This window comes from Anomaloglossus baeobatrachus, chromosome 1 (assembly GCF_048569485.1).
Source record: "Anomaloglossus baeobatrachus isolate aAnoBae1 chromosome 1, aAnoBae1.hap1, whole genome shotgun sequence".
Taxonomy (NCBI): domain Eukaryota; kingdom Metazoa; phylum Chordata; class Amphibia; order Anura; family Aromobatidae; genus Anomaloglossus; species Anomaloglossus baeobatrachus.
In genome coordinates, this window is record NC_134353.1 from 904809072 (window position 1) to 904829974 (window position 20903).

The window sequence follows — 20903 nt, forward strand, 5'->3', positions numbered from 1 at the left end:
CTCTGCCTGGGAGCTCCCGGTCTTTGTAGACAGTGTGCCCGGAGGCCGTTACAGCACTCCCGGTCTTGGCTGGTCTTCTGCCCGGAGGCTTTCACAGCACTCCCGGTCTTTGTAGGTAGGAGTACAAACAGTAAAGTCTCTGTTAACAACACAGAGGGAGCCCCTGGCTCAGTCCAGCATCAGGCTCCTTCCGGGCTCAGTAGCTTAAACATGGTTGCAAACTGTGGAACTTTTCCGGCTCTTTTAACAATGCCGGTACTCAACACAAACAGGTCCATTACCTCCGGTCATTACGGGTCACACGGGGTGGTAAGCGCGCTGCCATTCGGCCCGCTGAGCCCTCACATAATCGGAAAGGGACTGACCTGGCAAGCGGCGCAACCTCCGGAATGGTTCGTAGTTGACTGGTGGTTCTGGCGCCTCTGTCTCCGGTTTTGCCTCTTCAACCCCCGACGGGGGTGATGGGGTCACTGAACGGGACGGCTGGGGACTACCCACGACGATCACCGGGTGTGTGACCATGCTCTGGTGGATCGCTAACACCGCCGGTGTCCCCTTTTCTGGGTCAGCACTCCGTCCTGTCATGACTTCTGGCGACACCGCCAGAGTGTTTCTCGGCCGGGAAATCTCAGCCAGCACCAGTCTCTGTTGTGTACGTCTCCGGTACTGGCACTCTTCCCATTCGATCTCTTGCTGCCACTGTGCGGCCTCTTGTGCCGTGGGCATCCGGGTCACTCCCACGGCAAATAAGCCCCGGCATCCCACCTCTCTCCGGAACTTCACCTTTTCTCCCGGGTACAGCGTATGAAGGCGTTGTGGTAAGCCCTCAATGTCCAGGTTAACCCGGTTGTAGAAGAAATGGTCACCGGTCTCTTCGTCCTCAATGAATCCATAGCCCTCCGCCTGATTGAATTTGACCACGGTGCCAACGGTGCACTGCCGATCAAACTCGTCGCTAAGGGGACCGGCCATCATCTCGCGGGCCACGGTCTCGGCCAGTAACCTTTCCTGCACCGGATCGGGTTCAGGCGGTGGGGACTTTCGCTGAGTCAGTGGCGTCGGCTTTACCGGCTCCCAAAAGAATCCCCACTCATCTTCTTCTAGCTCCCGGGCATGTTGCTCTTCCGGGGCCGGAACTGCTGTGTGGGTTGGAGGTCCAACCTCGACTGGCGTGAACACCTCCGGACACTGGAGTGGTGCTCCCAGGACTTCGCTTCCCGGCCGTAGCTGCGCCTTGTAGGTGGCCCGAACTTCAGTCGAGGTCTCACCGGTCGCGGCGTCCCAGGTAGTGACCCACGTTACTTTTGTGGGCCGCTCCGGTCCTCCTGGCACAGCCGGTAGGTTAAGGGTAAGTCCTTCCGCGGCCGCAGTCTGCTTCGGGCGTCCTCTCCCCAGGCTGGTTGCTACCAGCGCGCCCACTGCAGCATGCTGTTTTCTCGGGGTCTCCATCTCACTCGGAGTCGGTCTCTGGGTTGGTGTTTCTTGCAATGGCGCCGGGGCAGGTGGAGATGCTGGGGAAGGTGGAGGCGGGCCTTCTTTTCCCGCTCTTGAATACACTCCACCCCCAGTCTCGCACATCAAATCGACCCGGCCGAGGCGGCTCTTCTTTTTTCCTGTAACGCCGCCCACTTCACATGTCTTCATCAGCATCCTGGGGCCAGCACCTCCCCTCTTTGAGCGGCGCACTCCGCACTTCTTTTTCTTCACCGGCCAACCCCAGGCTTTTCTTTTGGCGCCAATTCTTCGCGCGCTCACTGTGTTCGTGAAGACGGCGGCCATCTTACCACCATCTTGTGCCCGGTCCAACGCCTTAGGCACCACTTGTTCTTCCCACCATGGAATCGGGACCCGTCGCCAATAATCCGGATCCTGCCGACTACGCCACATGTAACAGGGTGCCGGGGGTGCCTCGGGGGTTGTAGTCGTGGCCCCTTTTTCTATCAGGCTTACCCCCGGCTCCGCCGTCACTTTTGGGACAGGAGATTGTTTGGTGGGGCAGAGTGTGGTGGTGCAGATAACGCCGTCAGGTGTACAAAGACTTGGCAGACATAGGTCGGTTGAACCAGAAAGCATGTTTATTGTACGCATCTTCATAACAGAGGCAATAATCAGATGGTTTCACGACTTCTGCTGGGGGAAAACCTTTTCTGGACGTCTCCTCTAGTGGGGATGTGCCCGGCTACTCCACTTCACCTAGGCTCCCACTCCGGCTATCACAGTCTTGACCCACACAATTCCTGCTTCACCTTTGAGGACACGTTCTCTTTCCTTTCCTTCGCTTTTCTGTCCACCCAGCTCCCACACTCTGCCCCTTCTGCTTCTTCTCTCCCGTCCCGGACTCAACTGCCTTCCACACACACACTTCTCTCCCTTCCCCCTAAGCTGCCGGCTCCTCCTCCCTCCTGCACAGTTTCTATGGGGACAGCCGTCCCACCCGGCCACTAGGGGAACCCAGCTATACAGTGCAAATACAATAAAACATCAACATAAAACATCAACAGCTTTGTCTACCCCAGCGGGGGTATCTTCAGGGGAAAACACTGCACCTCCTTGTAAGGGGTCTGCCCACCCCTTACAATTCTATGAATTAAAGTCTTTGTTGGCCACAATAACTAGTCATGATCGAATACTAAAATATTCGCCTTCGTGAATATCTGACGAATAGGTCACCGCTATGCGAATATTCGATGCGCAATGTAAGTCTATCGGAAGCCCGAATAATTGTTATTCAGGTTTCCCATAGCCTTACATTGCACATCGAATATTCGCGAATAGTCAAATAGTGGCGACCTATTCAGAGAATATTCACGAAGGTGAATATTTGTGGTATTCGATTATCCCTAATAATAACCAATCACAACACATCATTCATTTGAAAAGAAATGAAGGCCGTGCTACGATTAAGGCCGCTTTACACGCTACGACATCGCTAAAGTGATGTCGTTGGGGTCACGGAATTTGTGACGCACATCCGGCCGCGTTAGCGATGTTGTTGTGTGTGACACCTATGAGCGATTTTGAATCGTCGCAAAAATGTTCAAAATTGCTAATCGGTGACATGCGCCCCTATTCCCAATTATCGTTGCTGCTGCGTGTACGATGTTGTTCGTCATTCCTGCGGCAGCACACATCGCTATGTGTAACACTGCAGGAACGAGGAACCTCACCTTACCTGCGGCTGCCGGCAATGAGGAAGGAAGGAGGTGGGCGGGATGTTAAGTCCCGCTCATCTCCGCCCCTCCTTTTCTATTGGGCGGCGGTTCTGTGATGTTGCTGTGACGCTGAACGAACCGCCCCCTTAGAAAGGAGGCGGTTTGCCGGTCACAGCAACGTCGCTGACAAGATATGCGCGTGTGACGCTGCCGTAGCGATAATGTTCGCTACGGCAGCGATCACCACATATCGGCCGTACGACGGGGGCGCGTGCTATCGCGCTCGACATCGCCAGCAAATGCTAGCGATGTCGCAGCGTGTAAAGCGGCCTTCAGTCATCATGGGTTATAAAAGGCAGTTTTTCATTTAGGCAGTTTCATAACATAGCGTCTACAGTGAGAGGACAAGTCAGCAGCCGCTGCGGACCGCCCGGCCATACTTACGTCCACAGTCCTCTTGTATTGAAGCTGTCGCTGCTTGTGCATGTTGTCCATGGCAGTTTCTATCTGCAAAAAAAGATGATACATGTATCCGTGCCTTGTAGTGAAGGTTCGCCTTTCATCATCTCTGTCAATGGTTGGTGAATTTACAGTTAGGTCCAGAAATATTTGGACAGTGACACAAGTTTTGTTATTTTAGCTGTTTACAAAAACATGTTCAGAAATACAATTATATATATAATATGGGCTGAAAGTGCACACTCCCAGCTGCAATATGAGAGTTTTCACATCCAAATCGGAGAAAGGGTTTAGGAATCATAGCTCTGTAATGCATAGCCTCCTCTTTGTCAAGGGACCAAAAGTAATTGGACAAGGGACTCTAAGGGCTGCAATTAACTCTGAAGGCATCTCCCTCGTTAACCTGTAATCAATGAAGTAGTTAAAAGGTCTGGGGTTGATTACAGGTGTGTGGTTTTGCATTTGGAAGCTGTTGCTGTGACCAGACAACATGCGGTCTAAGGATCTCTCAATTGAGGTGAAGCAGAACATCCTGAGGCTGAAAAAAAAGAAAAAAATCCATCAGAATGATAGCAGACATGCTTGGAGTAGCAAAATCAACAGTCGGGTACATTCTGAGAAAAAGGAATTGACTGGTGAGCTTGGGAACTCAAAAAGGCCTGGGCGTCCACGGATGACAACAGTGGTGGATGATCGCCGCATACTTTCTTTGGTGAAGAAGAACCCGTTCACAACATCAACTGAAGTCCAGAACACTCTCAGTGAAGTAGGTGTATCTGTCTCTAAGTCAACAGTAAAGATAAGACTCCATGAAAGTAAATACAAAGGGTTCACATCTAGATGCAAACCATTCATCAATTCCAAAAATAGACAGGCCAGAGTTAAATTTGCTGAAAAACACCTCATGAAGCCAGCTCAGTTCTGGAAAAGTATTCTATGGACAGATGAGACAAAGATCAACCTGTACCAGAATGATGGGAAGAAAAAAGTTTGGAGAAGAAAGGGAACGGCACATGATCCAAGGCACACCACATCCTTTGTAAAACATGGTGGAGGCAACGTGATGGCATGGGCATGCATGGCTTTCAATGGCACTGGGTCACTTGTGTTTATTGATGACATAACAGCAGACAAGAGTAGCCGGATGAATTCTGAAGTGTACCGAGATATACTTTCAACCCAGATTCAGCCAAATGCCGCAAAGTTGATCGGACGGCGCTTCATAGTACAGATGGACAATGACCCCAAGCATACAGCCAAAGCTACCCAGGAGTTCATGAGTGCAAAAAAGTGGAACATTCTGCAATGGCCAAGTCAATCACCAGATCTTAACCCAATTGAGCATGCATTTCACTTGCTCAAATCCAGACTTAAGACGGAAAGACCCACAAACAAGCAAGATCTGAAGGCTGCGGCTGTAAAGGCCTGGCAAAGCATTAAGAAGGAGGAAACCCAGCGTTTGGTGATGTCCATGGGTTCCAGACTTAAGGCAGTGATTGCCTCCAAAGGATTCGCAACAAAATATTGAAAATAAAAATATTTTGTTTGGGTTTGGTTTATTTGTCCAATTACTTTTGACCTCCTAAAATGTGGAGTGTTTGTAAAGAAATGTGTACAATTCCTACAATTTCTATCAGATATTTTTGTTCAAACCTTCAAATTAAACGTTACAATCTGCACTTGAATTCTGTTGTAGAGATTTCATTTCAAATCCAATGTGGTGGCATGCAGAGCCCAACTCGCGAAAATTGTGTCACTGTCCAAATATTTCTGGACCTAACTGTAAATTGTTTATTATCTAACACGTGCCTTTGTGTGATTTTGTCCATGCCTCTGTACTTTGCACTGGAGCAACTCACTTTTTTTCCAGGCAGTATGTGCCGGCTAATTTACTGGGTCCCTATACAACCCGTTCTACCTCCTCTTTATGAGGTGTGAAACAACCAGGGACCTCTCCTCCTGCCATAGGCCTCTTTATTTGGCTTTTTATGAAGTGGATTTTCCTGCTTAAGACCAGGCTCGGTTGTAAAAAGTAGGGAGCCGCTATCGAAATCTGCCCACACTAAAAGACCTGTCTGCTGTGCATAAATCCAGATTATGCTTAGAGATGTCCCTATCTTTCGAAAGAAAATGTATTATACATACATTTCTAATTACATTTCTAATTACATTTCCAATAGCAAATATCAGTCGTTTTCTCTAAGTAAGTAATCGCTATAGGATTAAAATTTGCACTGCATTGTTTCACATAGAGAAACCTGTCCTAGAATGTTAGGGCCGGTGCCTGTGAGCATGTGCAACAAGAAACACTGCCTCTAACTTCGTGTATGTGCTCTCAGCGTATATTCTGATGTGCTAGTGGTAAGAAGAGGCTGCTCACACTGCTCTCCAAAAAGTCTTTCTCATCTAATACTGGAGATACTAGGGGCGCTGATGTAAGTAGATGCTTCTCAGACTGCATTCTACCCTGTTTATCTGATCTAATATTTGAAATATCGGGGTGCTAAGGTAAGAAGAGGCTGCTCGTACTGCTGTCCACCCTGTATATTTGATGTAATACTTGAGATACCAGAGGTGCTGAGGTAAGACAAGGCTGCTCACACTGCTGTCCACCCTGTGTATCTGGTCTAATTTTTGAGATATCAGGGGTGCTAAGGTAAGACGAGGCTACTCTTACTGCTGTCCACCCTGTATTTTTGATGTAATACTTGAGATACCAGAGGTGCTGAGGTAAGACAAGGCTACGTGTACTGCTGTCCACCCTGTTTATTTTATGTAATACTTGAGATACTAGAGGCACTGAGGTAAGAACAGGCTGCTCACACTGCTGTCTGACCTATCTGTCTAATCTAGTTCTGAACATACCAGGGGTGCTGAGGTAAGAAGAGGCTGCTTATACTGCTGTTCACCCTGTTTATCTAATCAAATGCTGGAGATATCATGGGCGCTGAGGTAAGAAAAGGCTGCTCACACTGCTACGGTGGCAACTGTGATAAGTTCTTCCATAGAGTATGATGTCTGATCAGGTCATGTTGGGAGGTGTAGACCAGAATGGAATTTAGCTATGCGTGAAGATGCGTAGAGGGACAGGTGAAGGCTGGGGCAAAGTAAGCTTATTTTTTTTTGCTGTTGTTCTTTTTAACCACTTCCTGGTCATTAAAAGAATCCAGTAAAGTGCTGGCTGGCAAGTATATAATTCAAAGTAAGTTTGAGCTACTTATCTCTAATCCCCACTGTGTCCCAGAACAGGACTCTGATAGATCCTTTATTCATGATGGCTGCCCAAAAAAGCCGAGTGCTTTATGTTATCCAGTCTTATACAGAATTAATGGAGTGGTGGCGTCCGTGCAGCCAACACTCGGATCTGAGTATTGCGAATCAATTTCAGAGAACTGTTTTCGAGATCCCCACCAATCCGCATGTTTTGACCTATTCTTTGGATTGGCAGTCATTTGTAATTATGGGAATCACTCAGCATTAGAAGAACATGAGGAACCTTTTTTGCAACTCAATGCTGACATGTGCATTATCTGTATCTAGATATCAGTAGCAGAAACGTCTAGTTCCCCATCGTCAACTGATTGTCTAACTGTTGGCTGCTTATAGATGGTGAAAGAGGAAACTCCGCTCCGCACTCCACCTCGTTGTTTCCTTGTGACTGAAAACGAGTTCAAAGTGATCAATTTGTCAGTCCCGTCAGCTCAGGATTGTGGGGATATTTCATTGATAGTATGTAAGTCCGAGGGCTCAGTTCGACTCTTACAGTAATGAAGGTAGCCCCGAGCCTGAGCATGCTTCAGGGGATGAATAATTCAGCCCTTCTGCTTGAGAAGCCTCCAGCGTTCTGCATCTGAGGAGGCTTAACAGGTTTTAGTTTTTCATGTTCTCTTGGTATTATTTTCTGTTTAAATTGTGAACTATGCCTTATTTAAAGAACCAACATTACACTCCTCAACATGACCGACCACTGGACATCATACAGTATATACAGGACACTACACCTCCCAACATGACCGACCACTGGACATCATACAGTATATACAGGACACTACACCTCCCAACATGACCGACCACTGGACATCATACAGTATATACAGGACACTACACCTCCCAACATGACCGACCACTAGACATCATACTGTGTATATACAGGACAATTCACTCCTCAACATGACCGACCACTGGATATCATACTGTGTATATACAGGACAATTCACTCCCCAACATGACCGACCACTGGACATCATACTGTATACACGGGACACTACACCTCCCAACATGACCGACCACTGGACATCATACTGTATACACGGGACACTACACCTCCCAACATGACCGACCACTGGACATCATACAGTATATACAGGACACTACACCTCCCAACATGACCGACCACTGGACATCATACTGTATACACAGGACACTACACGTCCCAACATGACCAACCACTAGACATCATACTGTGTATATACAGGACAATTCACTCCTCAACATGACCGACCACTGGACATCATACTGTATACACAGGACACTACACGTCCCAACATGACCGACCACTGGATATCATACTGTGTATATACAGGACAATTCACTCCCCAACATGACCGACCACTGGACATCATACTGTATACATGGGACACTACACCTCCCAACATGACCGACCACTGGACATCATACTGTATACATAGGACACTACACGTCCCAACATAACTGACCACTGGACATCATACAGTATATACAGGACACTACACCTCCCAACATGACCGACCACTGGACATCATACTGTGTATATACAGGACAATTCACTCCCCAACATGACCGACCACTGGATATCATACTGTATACACGGGAGACTACACCTCCCAACATGACTCGACCACTGGACATCATACTGTATACACCGAACACTACACCTCCCAGCATGACCTGACCACTGGACATCATACTATATACACAGGACACTACACCTCCCAACATGACCGACCACTGGACATCATACTGTATACACGGGACACTATACCTACCAGCATGACCCGACCACTGGACATCATACTGTATACACCAGGCACTAAAACCTCCCAGCATGTCCCGACTACTGGACATCATACTGTATACACCAGACACTACACCTCCCAGCATGACCTGACCACTGGACATCATATTGTATACACCGGACACTACACCTCCCAGCATGACCTGACCACTGGACATCATACTATATACACAGGACACTACACCTCCCAACATGACCGACCACTGGACATCATACTGTATACACGGGACACTATACCTACCAGCATGACCCGACCACTGGACATCATACTGTATACACCAGGCACTAAAACCTCCCAGCATGACCCGACTACTGGACATTATACTGTATAAACCAGACACTACACCTCCCAGCATGACCTGACCACTGGACATCATACTATATACACAGGACACTACACCTCCCAACATGACCGACCACTGGACATCATACTGTATACACGGGACACTATACCTACCAGCATGACCCGACCACTGGACATCATACTGTATACACCAGGCACTAAAACCTCCCAGCATGTCCCGACTACTGGACATCATACTGTATACACCAGACACTACACCTCCCAGCATGACCTGACCACTGGACATCATACTGTATACACCGAACACTACACCTCCCAGCATGACCTGACCACTGGACATCATACTATATACACAGGACACTACACCTCCCAACATGACCGACCACTGGACATCATACTGTATACACGGGACACTATACCTACCAGCATGACCCGACCACTGGACATCATACTGTATACACCAGGCACTAAAACCTCCCAGCATGACCCGACTACTGGACATTATACTGTATAAACCAGACACTACACCTCCCAGCATGACCTGACCACTGGACATCATATTGTATACACCGGACACTACAGATCCCAGCATGACCCGACTACTGGACATTATACTGTATAAACCAGACACTACACCTCCCAGCATGACCTGACCACTGGACATCATACTGTATACACCGAACACTACAGATCCCAGCATGACCTTATGACTGGACATGGCCATAAGGCACTTTTGTTGAATGCTATACTGTTCCATCCCCATCTGCATCAGTCTGTACATAATCCCCAGGATGACGGTGACATGTCATGTCCGGTTGCATGGATGTCGATCAGTACTTTCTCACCTTTTTCCGGTCAGATTTCTGCCGCTCTCTGAACTCCTCCATTTTCTTGGCTTCTTCTCGTAGAGTCTGAGCCAACTGAAGGTGACACTGACCGATATTGTCGATTTCTGCCAAAAATAAACAACTACCGGTAATTAAAGAAAAAAAGAACAGTGATTGCCCCAGTCTCTAGATCTTCTCAGTGATAATCTGATGATAAATTTACAGAAAATTGTTCAGAACGATGTGGAAATCAAGTGTGTAATATTAATATTACATGTGACATGAATGCGATTGAAGATGAACTCCTGACCCAAAAGTTCTAGGACCATGTTCAACGTTACGAACCAGAGCAAAACCTGCGTTGTCTAAAGCTGCCCGATACATGGCAGGCCTGATAGAGTGAGAAACGATGATCCGAAGGGTACGGTCAGCCTAACCTGTTTCTCTGCAAAGAGATCAAGGTATCTCAAAGAGACAGTACTGAGAAATCTATAAAGAAATCTCTGCATGTCTCAGGAGATTGGTCAGATCTCCTCCATTTCGCTGTGTGACAACCAGCTGCAGCAGGAGCCTCCCCCCTCTGCTCTTTCTGAGGTAAGATGCACGTTTAGTCAGCTCATCCTTATCAATGACTATAAATCAAAGAGATTAAAGGGTAATGAACCAGTTTCCCCTGGTGAATTTCATTTGTAGGTGTAATCTTCCTTTCTATAGAGCAGCTCTTCCTCTGGACCTGACGCATTCATGTAAGATGGAGATTATGTGTCCCTACTGATCACTTCCCTTTTTTTTTTGTAATTTGCCTGATAAAAAATAATGCCTTTCTTTTGTCATACATAACAGTTAAAGGGAATATGTCAGTAGGTTTTTTCTATGTAAACTGAAGACTGCATGCTGCAAGGGTTAACACAGAGAATTCAGGGCTGCCTGTCTTGTTAGGGTCCGATCTGATGCTTATTTGCTATCTTTTGTTTATGCAGTAGGACTTCTCATTGCTCAGACTACAAAGTCACATGCATGGAAGTCCAGCACGCAACCTCCTGTGATTGATACCTCACTGCAATGTACAATCTCTATAGAGAGCCTGGTGTATACGGGAGCAGCTTATGGCTAAATCTAAAAATTCTGATTGTGTCAGGATGCTGCAGCCAGTAATCTAAGTAATACATTGATGGATTCAGGGTCTCTTCCCCTACATCATGCTACTTTCAGATGATGTATCAAAAACCTGCTGACAGATTCCCTTTAAGGATGCAACTGATTCCAAATAGCATAAGGTCACAGGCAAATTTATCAACTGCAATAACCTTGCTTAATGTTATTCTGCCAACCAGAGACAGTGGTAGTAATAATAGTAGCACTAATATGGGTATTGTATGTAGAACATTCGAGGCAGGACTAGTCAGGGAAAGAGTCGCTGAACAGGACTAGTCCTGCTTCACTAGGGTAAGTAAAAGATAATGCATGTAGATACATATGCAGTACGTTTTTTTTCTTTTTTTTACCTTATATAATTAGTTAAGCGTGGCAATACTCACGTTGCTTAAAGATATCTAAAGCCCTCTTGAGAGTGCTGTGGAAGAAAAATACAAGATTGATTACAGTGAGCGAAATACGCTCCTTCTATGTCTCTGGAACGCCAAATTAATAAGATTTGTTTATGAGCGCTTGGGAAATCAATACAGCACACACATGCTTTGTTGTGTACTGAAATAATTCTCCTTTATTAGTACGTGACCAGTTTATATAGGGTCACCGATAAAGGAAAAGTGCAGAAAATCAAGCAAAGTGGTGTTTTTGATTGTTTTTTTGCGTGTATGTCTTTTTTTCTATTATATTGGGAGCCTTAAAAATAGCACCTAAAAAACACCAATTTGCTTTTTAAGTAGTGTTTCTGCAATAATCTGAATAAAAAACATGCAACCCAAAAAGAGGAAAATGCAGAAGAAATCGCAGCAAAAAGGCAATAATTAGAACAGATTGAGATATATTGTAAAGGGATATTCTGAATATTAACATTCTACCAACATTGCGCTTATGAATTATAAAAAAGTGGAATCTTTATAACCCTTTCCTGACTCGGCTATTTTTAGTTTTTTCCTCCCCTTCTTCTAAAGGCCGCTTTACACGCTACGACATCGCTAAAGCGATCTCGTTGGGGTCACGGAATTTGTGACGCACATCCGGTCGCTGTAGTGATGTCTTTGCGTGTGACACCTATGAGCGATTTTGAATTGTCGCAAAAACGGTCAAAATCGCTCATCGGTGACATGGAGGTCCATTCTCGAATATCGTTGCTGCTACAGTAACGATGTAGTTCGTCGTTCCTGCGGCAGCACACATCGCTATGTGTGACACCGCAGGAACGAGGAACCTCTCCTTACCTGTGTCCCGCCCACAATGAGGAAGGAAGGAGGTGGGCGGGATGTTAAGTCCCGCTCATCTCCGCCCCTCCGCTTCTATTGGGCGGCCGCTTAGTGATGTTGCTATGACGCCACACGGACCTCCCCCTTAGAAAGGAGGCGGATCGCCGATCACAGCGACGCCGCTAGGCAAATAAGTAGTGTGACGGGTCTGTGCGATGTTGTGTGCCTCGGGCAGCGATTTGCCGTGTCACACAACCGATGGGGCGGGTACCCACGCTAGCGATAAAGTGTAAAGTGGCCTCTTTCAGCCATCTTCGCCCTCCTTCTGACTCCTGTGTCCATGACGCATCCTACGTCATACACACTCACCGATCCTGCACAGGCACACTTTGACGCAGATCAAAGAATTGTAGTGCGCCTGTGCAGGACCGGCGAGTGTGTATGACGTAGGATGCGTCATGGACACAGGAGCCAGAAGGAGGACAAAGATGGCTGAAAGAGGCGGCGCTGACACCGGAGAACGAAGACGCCCATCTGGCGAACTGAGTGACCGTTAGGTAGGTATTATAAAGTGTTTTTTTATGTTCTCACAGCGGCCTGGGCTCTTATATACAGCATGTTAGAATGTTGTATATAAGAGCCCGGTGGTGGTGACCGCAGCTTATAGGCCAAAAAAGTGGTGACAGGTTCCCTTTAAAAAAGGAGAGAACCCGGCAAGCAGGCAGAACAGAGACGACCCCGGCCCCTGTAATGGACGTCACCATCCTGAAAAGGGACGTCATGAGTGACATCTGTTTTGGCGGCTGGACTGGTTACTGCATTCTCTCCTCTTCAATGAGCACTGACAATGTGTGAGGGAGCGCAATGTCACTGCGCATTCAAAAGGAATTATAAAGCAGGGAGCACATAATGAACATGCATTGGAACGGACAACCGACACATGCTCAGTAGAGGGAAGACTAGACCTGCCCCTTAAAATGGAATCCGCGGTGCATGTTCGAAGTCTCAAATGAAACGTCATCGGAAGTACAAGAAAAAAACACAGACAAGAAGTCAGAGAGCGAATGTTTAAACTAAATACATTAGAAAAGTGGTTAGATTATCAAATTAAAAGGGTTATTCCCCTCTCCAAGATCCTATCCCAATATGTAGTAGGTGTAATAATATTAATACACTATTAGGAAATACCTCCAATTAGAAAAGTAGTGCAGTTCTGATTCACAATGTCACTTCATGTTCAGGGCATTGCAGGACCTTAGGTATCCATGGTTATTATGACAACTCGCAACTAACTAACTGTCACTATATGCAACCATGGATAACCAAGGTCCTGCAATGCCCTGAACATGAGGTAAGCAACATTGTGAATCAGAAGAACTATGCTACATTTCTAATTGGAGGCATTTCCTAATATTAATATTATTATGACACCTACTACATATTGGGATAGGATTGTTAGATGGGAATATTCCTTTTAGTTGATGAACATTTAGTATGAAATTCACCTTTTATTTTAGACAACCTCTCCAAAATAAACAAATCACAAATGTTCCCACTTTTGGAACCGCCAGTGCTCAGCTATTATCTGGATGTGAACCCAGCACCATGTGTTCAGTTCCTCTGCAGCGCCTCCGCAGGAAAATTAATGTATTGCTTAGAGCCCATTCAACTCAATGAGCTACCTGGGTAATATATAGACATTTTCGGTTCTCCAAACAAAGAGATTATTTGTAGCTGCTCTTTATCTAATTATTCACATACAATAATTCAGAATGAAAGGGAAATAAAAGTGGATTTTCTAAATCAACCCATTCAAATAGACAGGATATTCTGGATTTTTATACAGACTGATCAGGAAACTGCTCACTCACTTCAATTCAGTTTGACCACAAGGCTTTTTCTTGGTTAAATTAAGCAGATCTTTCCCGTACTTTTCTTCTATCACTGCCCTGGAGAAGGTGAAACAGTACATTATTTTATGTCCAAAATCAATAAAATTATGTAAATTCATATCTCTCTATTTATCTACTGTTGAAACCAGAAGTTTACATCCACTATCTATAAAGACACATCTGCATGTTTTTCCCTCCGCTCTCTATAAAGACACATCTGCAGGTTTTTCCCAGATTATGTGGCAATACTGAAGCAATATCTCAAGACATCAGCCAGGAACTTAAAGCTTGGGTGAATATGGGTCTTCCAAATAGACAATGACCTGAGGCATACTGCCAAACTGGTTACAAAGTGGCTTACAGATAACAAAATCAATGTTTTGGAGTGGCCATCAGAAAGCCCTGATCTCAATCCAATGAGAAAATCTGAAAAGGACGATGCGAGCAAGACAACCTACAAACATGGCTCAGTTACACCAGTTCTGTCAGGAGGAATGGGCCCAAATTCCTACTAATTGTTGTGAGAAGCTTGTGGAAGCATGTGGAAGGAGATCCAAAACGTTTGACCCAAGTCATAGAGTTTAAGGGCAATGATACCAAATACTCATGAAATGTATGGAAACTTTTGACTTTGCAGAAAGTTATAAAAATGCCTTAAAACATTTAACATTTTCTCTCATCATTTGGCAAATATAAATAAGTTTAGTACCTAATTGACCTAAAAAGGGAAAGGTTTATTCTAAGGGCGGCGTCACACGCTACGATATATCGGGCGATATGTCCTTGGGGTCACGGATTCCGTGGCGCACATCCGGCATCGTTAGACATATCGTAGCGTGTGACAGCTACGAACGACTGTTAACGAGCAAAAATACTCACCTTATCGTTGCTCGTTGACACGACGTTCATTTTCAAAATATCGGTCCTCCTTCTGTGCTCCGGTTGTTCATCGTTCCCGAGGCAGCACACATCGCTCCGTGTGACACCCCGGGAATGACGAACACAGCTTACCTGCATCCCGCCAGCAATGCGGAAGGAAGGAGGTAGGCGGCATGTTACGTCCCGCTCATCTCCGCCCCTCCACTTCTATTGGCCGCCCGCTGTGTGACGTCGCTGTGACGCCGAACGTCCCTCTCCCTTCAGGAAGAGGATGTTCGCCGCCCACAGCGACGTCGTCCAGGAGGTAAGTGCGTGTGACAGGGAGTTAATAACTTTGTGCACCACGGGCAACTAATTGCCTTTGACGCACAAACGACGGGGGCGGGTACGATCACTCGTGCGATCGCACGATAGATCGTACCGTGTGACAACGCCCTAATTTCATGGCAGATAGTGAGAAAAACCTGCAGATGTGTCTTTATGGAGAGCGGATGGAAATGTCTGGTTTCAACTGTATATATTTTCCCTGATGTTGGGAAACAGTTGGAAGACCCCATACACATCAGATGATCACTTGGTGCAGTATAATAGATTCTTTAGTAGCACAATGCCAGTATGCTGCTTCTAATGCCGGCATATTTTTATTAATCAGAGTTTTGAAAAGAGAGAGGGTTTTTTTTTTATGAATAAAGGTTGCTTTACACACTGCGACATTGCTAGCGATGTTGTGCGCAATAGCACCAGCCCCCGTCGTTCATGCGACCTTTGGTGATCGCTGCCGTAGCGAACATTATCGCTACGGCAGCGTCACACGCACATACCTTTTCAGCGACGTCGCTGTGAACACCGAACAATCCCTCCTTAAAGGGGGAGGTGCGTTCGGCGTCATAGCGACGTCACTAAGCGGCCGCCCAATAGCAGAGGAGGGGCGGAGATGAGCGGCCGGAACATGCCGCCCACCTCCTTCCTTCCTCATTGCCGGTGGACACAGGTAAGGAGATGTTCGTCGTTCCTGCGGCATCACACATAGCGATGTTTACTGCTGCAGGAACGACGAACAACCAGCGGCATGCACCACCGACATTATGAAAAGGAGCGACGTGTCAACGATCAACGATTTTTAACGTTTTTGCGATCGTTGATCGTCGCTCCTTGGTGTCACACGCTGCGATGTCGCTAACTACGCCGGATGTGCGTCACTAAGGACATGACCCCGACGATATTTCGTTAGCGATGTCACAGCGTATAAAGCACCCTTTATCATATATCAGTAATCGGCCTGTACATTTTTGTACTAATGTAACACACCTTTCTTTTAGGAAATCTTCAAACTCCTTGCAGTTCTTTCTCCCATCATTCATGTGCTGTAGGAGCGTGTCATAGCCTAGGGTACTGGTAATATCTGTACTCTGCAGGGAAAAGGATATGGAACAGTATAATAATGCATTCATGTATGACTATATAAAAGTATACAGATGTGGACAAAATTATTGGTACTTTCTGTAAAAGTAAGAAAAGCCCACAATGGACACGGAAACAATTTGAAACTGAGAAAACTAATTTTCAATTTAAATTTACTGCCCATCAACTAATGAGAATCAAACATTAACTTTGAATTTCTGTTTGATAGAATAAAAAACTAATGAAGCTGGCTTGGAAAAAAATAATGGTTCCCGTAACTTAGTATTTTGTTGCACAACCTTTTGAGGCAATCACTGCAAACAAATTATTTCTGTACCAATCAATTAGACTTTCTAATCTCCTCAGACAACTCTCCTCTTAGCTTTGCTTCGTTCCTGTTCTGTGTGCTACTCACCATGATACAAAACAGCACAGTGACTACTTTTCACCCTTTAAATAAGCTGCCTGACTGATTACAAGTTGGTCGACACCTGTGATCCTAATTACAGGACACACCTTAGTTTAACCTGTCCCTGTAGTTAATTTTTTTTCATCCTTTGCTAGAGGTACTGTCATTTTTATTTAGGCCATTTTGATTAGTTGTTTTTTTTTTCTGTTGAACTACAATTCAAAAATCAATGTCTGATTTTCATTAGTCCGAAAATGTTAACAGCTCTCTTGTTAGGTTTGTTTGGTGCATGATACCAAACAGCACAGTGACTACTTTTCACCCTTTAAATAAGCAGCTCGACCTGATTATAAGTCAACTGATTTTCATTAGTTCATAGTCGGAAAACTTTAATTGAATATTACTTTTGTAATTCAATTTATTTCAGTGAGCAGTGTGGGGTTTTCTTACTTTAACAGAAAGTACCAACAATTTTGTCTAAGTCTGCAAATCTGCATTAAATGTAATAATTTAAATGCAAATATATGAAGAATAAATGGTATAAACAGCAGTTTAGCTGAGCATAACTACATGCTGGCAGGGTTATACTGTATAAATTATTAAATGACTAAAACAAATAAAATAGTAATAAAAAAATAATAGAAAATTCTATAAAAAAATCTTAAATATTTAAAAGTTTAAATCACCCCACATTTACCTATTAAAAATTAAGTAGGGTCCTATCAGATGGCACCAGGAGGGCAACCCATTTGGAAAGCTGCCCTTGTTTCTTTGTATGTGTCACAACTAACAGTAGTGTGCTGGTATGTGATGGCTGCTGCGACCCTACGTGGGGTGAAGATGGCCATTGAGAGGAAAGGTGGTATGAAAGCCGTGCTTCCGTAAGAGAGGAAACTTCTGTAGTACATGATTATGAATTATTTCTGTGCGTTTTGGAGAGATATCCCTCTTCTTCTTCAGGAACAATTATGCATATGGTTTCTCCTGAAGAAGGAGAGGGATATCTCTCTGAAACACGTAGAAATAAATCATATTGATTTACTGCAGACGTTTCCTCTCTTACGGCAGCATGGCTTTCCTACTCCCTTTCCCTCTAAAGGAGGAGGTTTTGTTACGTGATGACAAGATCAGGTCCTCCTTCCTTATAAACTTTTTTTGGGTAGTTTTTAACAGATTATCTCTAAACTGATGGGCCAATTTTATTACATCACAGTGATATCCTTGTCTCAAGACACAAGTTCTCTCTCCTTCAGGACTTGATTAATGCAACTTGGAGAACCAGAGACCTAGGGAGGCTGAATCTGGACGCCTTCATATGAAAAGCATACAAGAGTGAATTGCATTAATCAAGCAATAGAAAGCACTTGTTTCTTAGGACAAAGATATCACAGTGATGCAATAAAAGTGTTTTGAGTCCAAGAGGAAATTAGAGGCCCATCAGTTTAGAGGTAATGTGTTGTATACTACCCCAAAAAGGTACCAGGACACAAGACTTGAAGGTATGGAACGGCATAACCTCTTCCTACAAACATTTCTATCACATCTAAGTAATGATTGTTGACATGGAAGGACCTGGTAAAGGCAAAGGATTTCTCTGTTTTTTTGACAAGTTCTCCAAGAGAAAGAGACCTAGGTCTTATTTCGAGTTCAGCAAAAACGGGTTTTGGAAGGATGGAAGAGGGGAGACAACCAAAATCATGTAAATTAGATAGTGTGAGTCTCAAAGGATCTGACTCAAAATAGCAGTTATCAAAATGGGTTTTATCCCTCGTAAACTGAGAGGATTGGTTAGATTAGGGGAGAGAATGGTGGAGGTGGAGAGATCTCCAAAATCACAGCGAGCAGTATTCGTGAGTAGAGCCTAGAGAATCGAACGTGGACCATGCCATGCCTTGGGAAACATATTAGGCAGCACATTGGCTCTGCTCTCTCCAGACACGTAACACAGTGTATTCGACACCAGGAAGGGAGATGGGACACAATACGGTTCTGCAGACAGATAGTGTGGGAAATATTAGTGTGCGCAAGGATACTAAACTCCAGTGTGCTGGGTCTAACCAAGGGAGAGAAGGAAGAGGAATTTTAGGTAAAGATTGATTCTAACATGCTGTCCTCAAATTCTGAAAGTATCACCCACATTGAGAGCCGTTTGGTGGTAGAGGTGAAAACCAATCCCACTTCTGATTTTAGCATTTCAATTGCGTATAACGCCTAAAGTTTTTAAGGCAGATTGAAACTACGTGAAAGGGAAGCCTGTTTTGCTTATCATCAAATCGATTCTGAGAGGGAACTATTGAGATAGATGTCGTAGGGTAATAAAAAATCAGCATAGGCAGCAAATGTGTGTTTCATTCTTCCTCTCTGCAGACCAGTAATACCCATATTGACTGTTATAACGTAGAGAAACAGCTCTAGAGTCAGTATGTAAATGAAGAGGAACCTGACGGCTTCCCTTAGTAATCTGAAGGCTAAGGAAAGGCAGTCATTACCATTAGCACTAGAAGTCCCAGAGAGGGGTCATTTAACATTTCTACCTTTGGAACCCAGAGATGGGTCGAATGACCTGAAGGATTTTAGTTAACATCCTATAATCACCGTCTTTTTTTTCTGTAATTAAGGCCATTACTGTCGCACCACAGGAGGTTGTTGTTTTCCATTGAGTTTAGCCATTTAGTTTCTAGTTAGTTCTATTCAGTTTATTGTATGCCATTTGACCCTCTTTCGGGACCTCAGGGGGGAGCTCGAAATTTCTGGGACTTCTAGTGTTAACCCATGCAGTGGAATAAAGGGCATTGATCCAGGAGGGCAAGTCAGGCCCAAGCCCAATGTGGATTAAAGTCCTCTAAAGACCGGTCCAATCCACCTGACCAAAAGCTTCTTCTGTGGCTGATGGTATATTGTAAGTATGAACAGAAGCTTAGATGTACGCATGGTGGATTAGGATGATTGCATGAGAGGTGTTGGAATGAGCCTCTTGGGTTGGTTTGGTTCTCCTGTTATAGAAATTCCCATATCACTATGGCCGTGCTTTCAAGGTGATTGTGAGAAACTTTAGCGTGGAAGCTGTGAAAGAATAAATTCCATTTTGTTCTTAAAGAAACCATCTTGCCTTATAACTGAATGTCATAGGCTTGTCATAGGCTTCAGCTAACACTGATGGGCAGGAAAGCTTCACATTTCCGTTTATGCCCCTAGTGCTCTTATTGGTGCATAGTTCAGAGGAGTCATTTCTTTGTTCGAGGTACTATATAAACTGGTCACAGTTTTTTTTTGTTTTTTTTTTTAAAAAACAAATGCAGAAAATGTATATATATATATATATATATATATATATATATATATATAAATCATTTTGAATGCTATATAAGGGGAAAATTTACCTATTATAAATTTGCTATAAATTCACTAATGCAGTCCTTTATGGATTTGAGAATATATATACATTCCCTGATTGAATTATTATAATAGTGATGATCAAAAGTCTCATGAACAAGTGAACAAAAAAATCCTTATAACCTGGTTCAGACCATGTGCGGTTTCTATATATCCTTTTTATGTATCACTGCACTGATGGATTTTATATCCCACTTCTCTTATAGGATCAACACCCATTTTTTGTCTTTTTGTCTTTTTGACTGTTGCAAAAATATACTTATATCCTGCTCTTTGCCACTCTATTTAACCACACAGTTATAATGTCGTTTGCTTATTGTCCTTTGACCTATACATATATATATATATATATATATATATATAATAAAAATAAACAAAAAATTTTTTTTTACGTTAAACTAAGAACTATATGTATGAATTATATTCATGTAGGACTGTATATATCAAATCCATAGTGGATATCCATATTTTAAAAGTATTATGTGAGAATACTGCTTCTCTTATAACAATTTTGTATATATCTTGAACTTTTTTCTTCCATCCTGTTGGATTCCTCTCCACCACCACTTTGGGAGTTGCCTATTGCGACCCACACATGTGTTTGGGATTATTAACGGTGGAGAGATCCAACAAAAGGAAGATGGTCGCATTTAATGTCAGAACATGATTAAGACCTGAGCGTCGAAACGCGTTGTTCTGTAAACCATCCGACATATGCTGTACCTGCTGTTTTTTATTTTATTTTCCTAATAAAGTGGACTTTTAATT

At 44.3% G+C, this 20903-nt stretch overlaps 1 protein-coding gene across 1 annotated transcript in view; it reads right to left on the minus strand.

Moving 5' to 3' along the window:
• PSTPIP2 (proline-serine-threonine phosphatase interacting protein 2) overlaps window positions 1-20903 on the minus strand; it is a 107710-nt gene that overhangs the window by 37101 nt on the left and 49706 nt on the right. The window contains exons 2-6 of the mRNA XM_075343091.1: window positions 16241-16341; window positions 14033-14110; window positions 11334-11368; window positions 9814-9920; window positions 3597-3659 (exon numbers count right to left, since the gene is read on the minus strand). Coding sequence (XP_075199206.1) covers window positions 3597-3659; window positions 9814-9920; window positions 11334-11368; window positions 14033-14110; window positions 16241-16341 — 384 coding nt within the window. The remainder of the gene's footprint in view (window positions 1-3596; window positions 3660-9813; window positions 9921-11333; window positions 11369-14032; window positions 14111-16240; window positions 16342-20903) is intronic.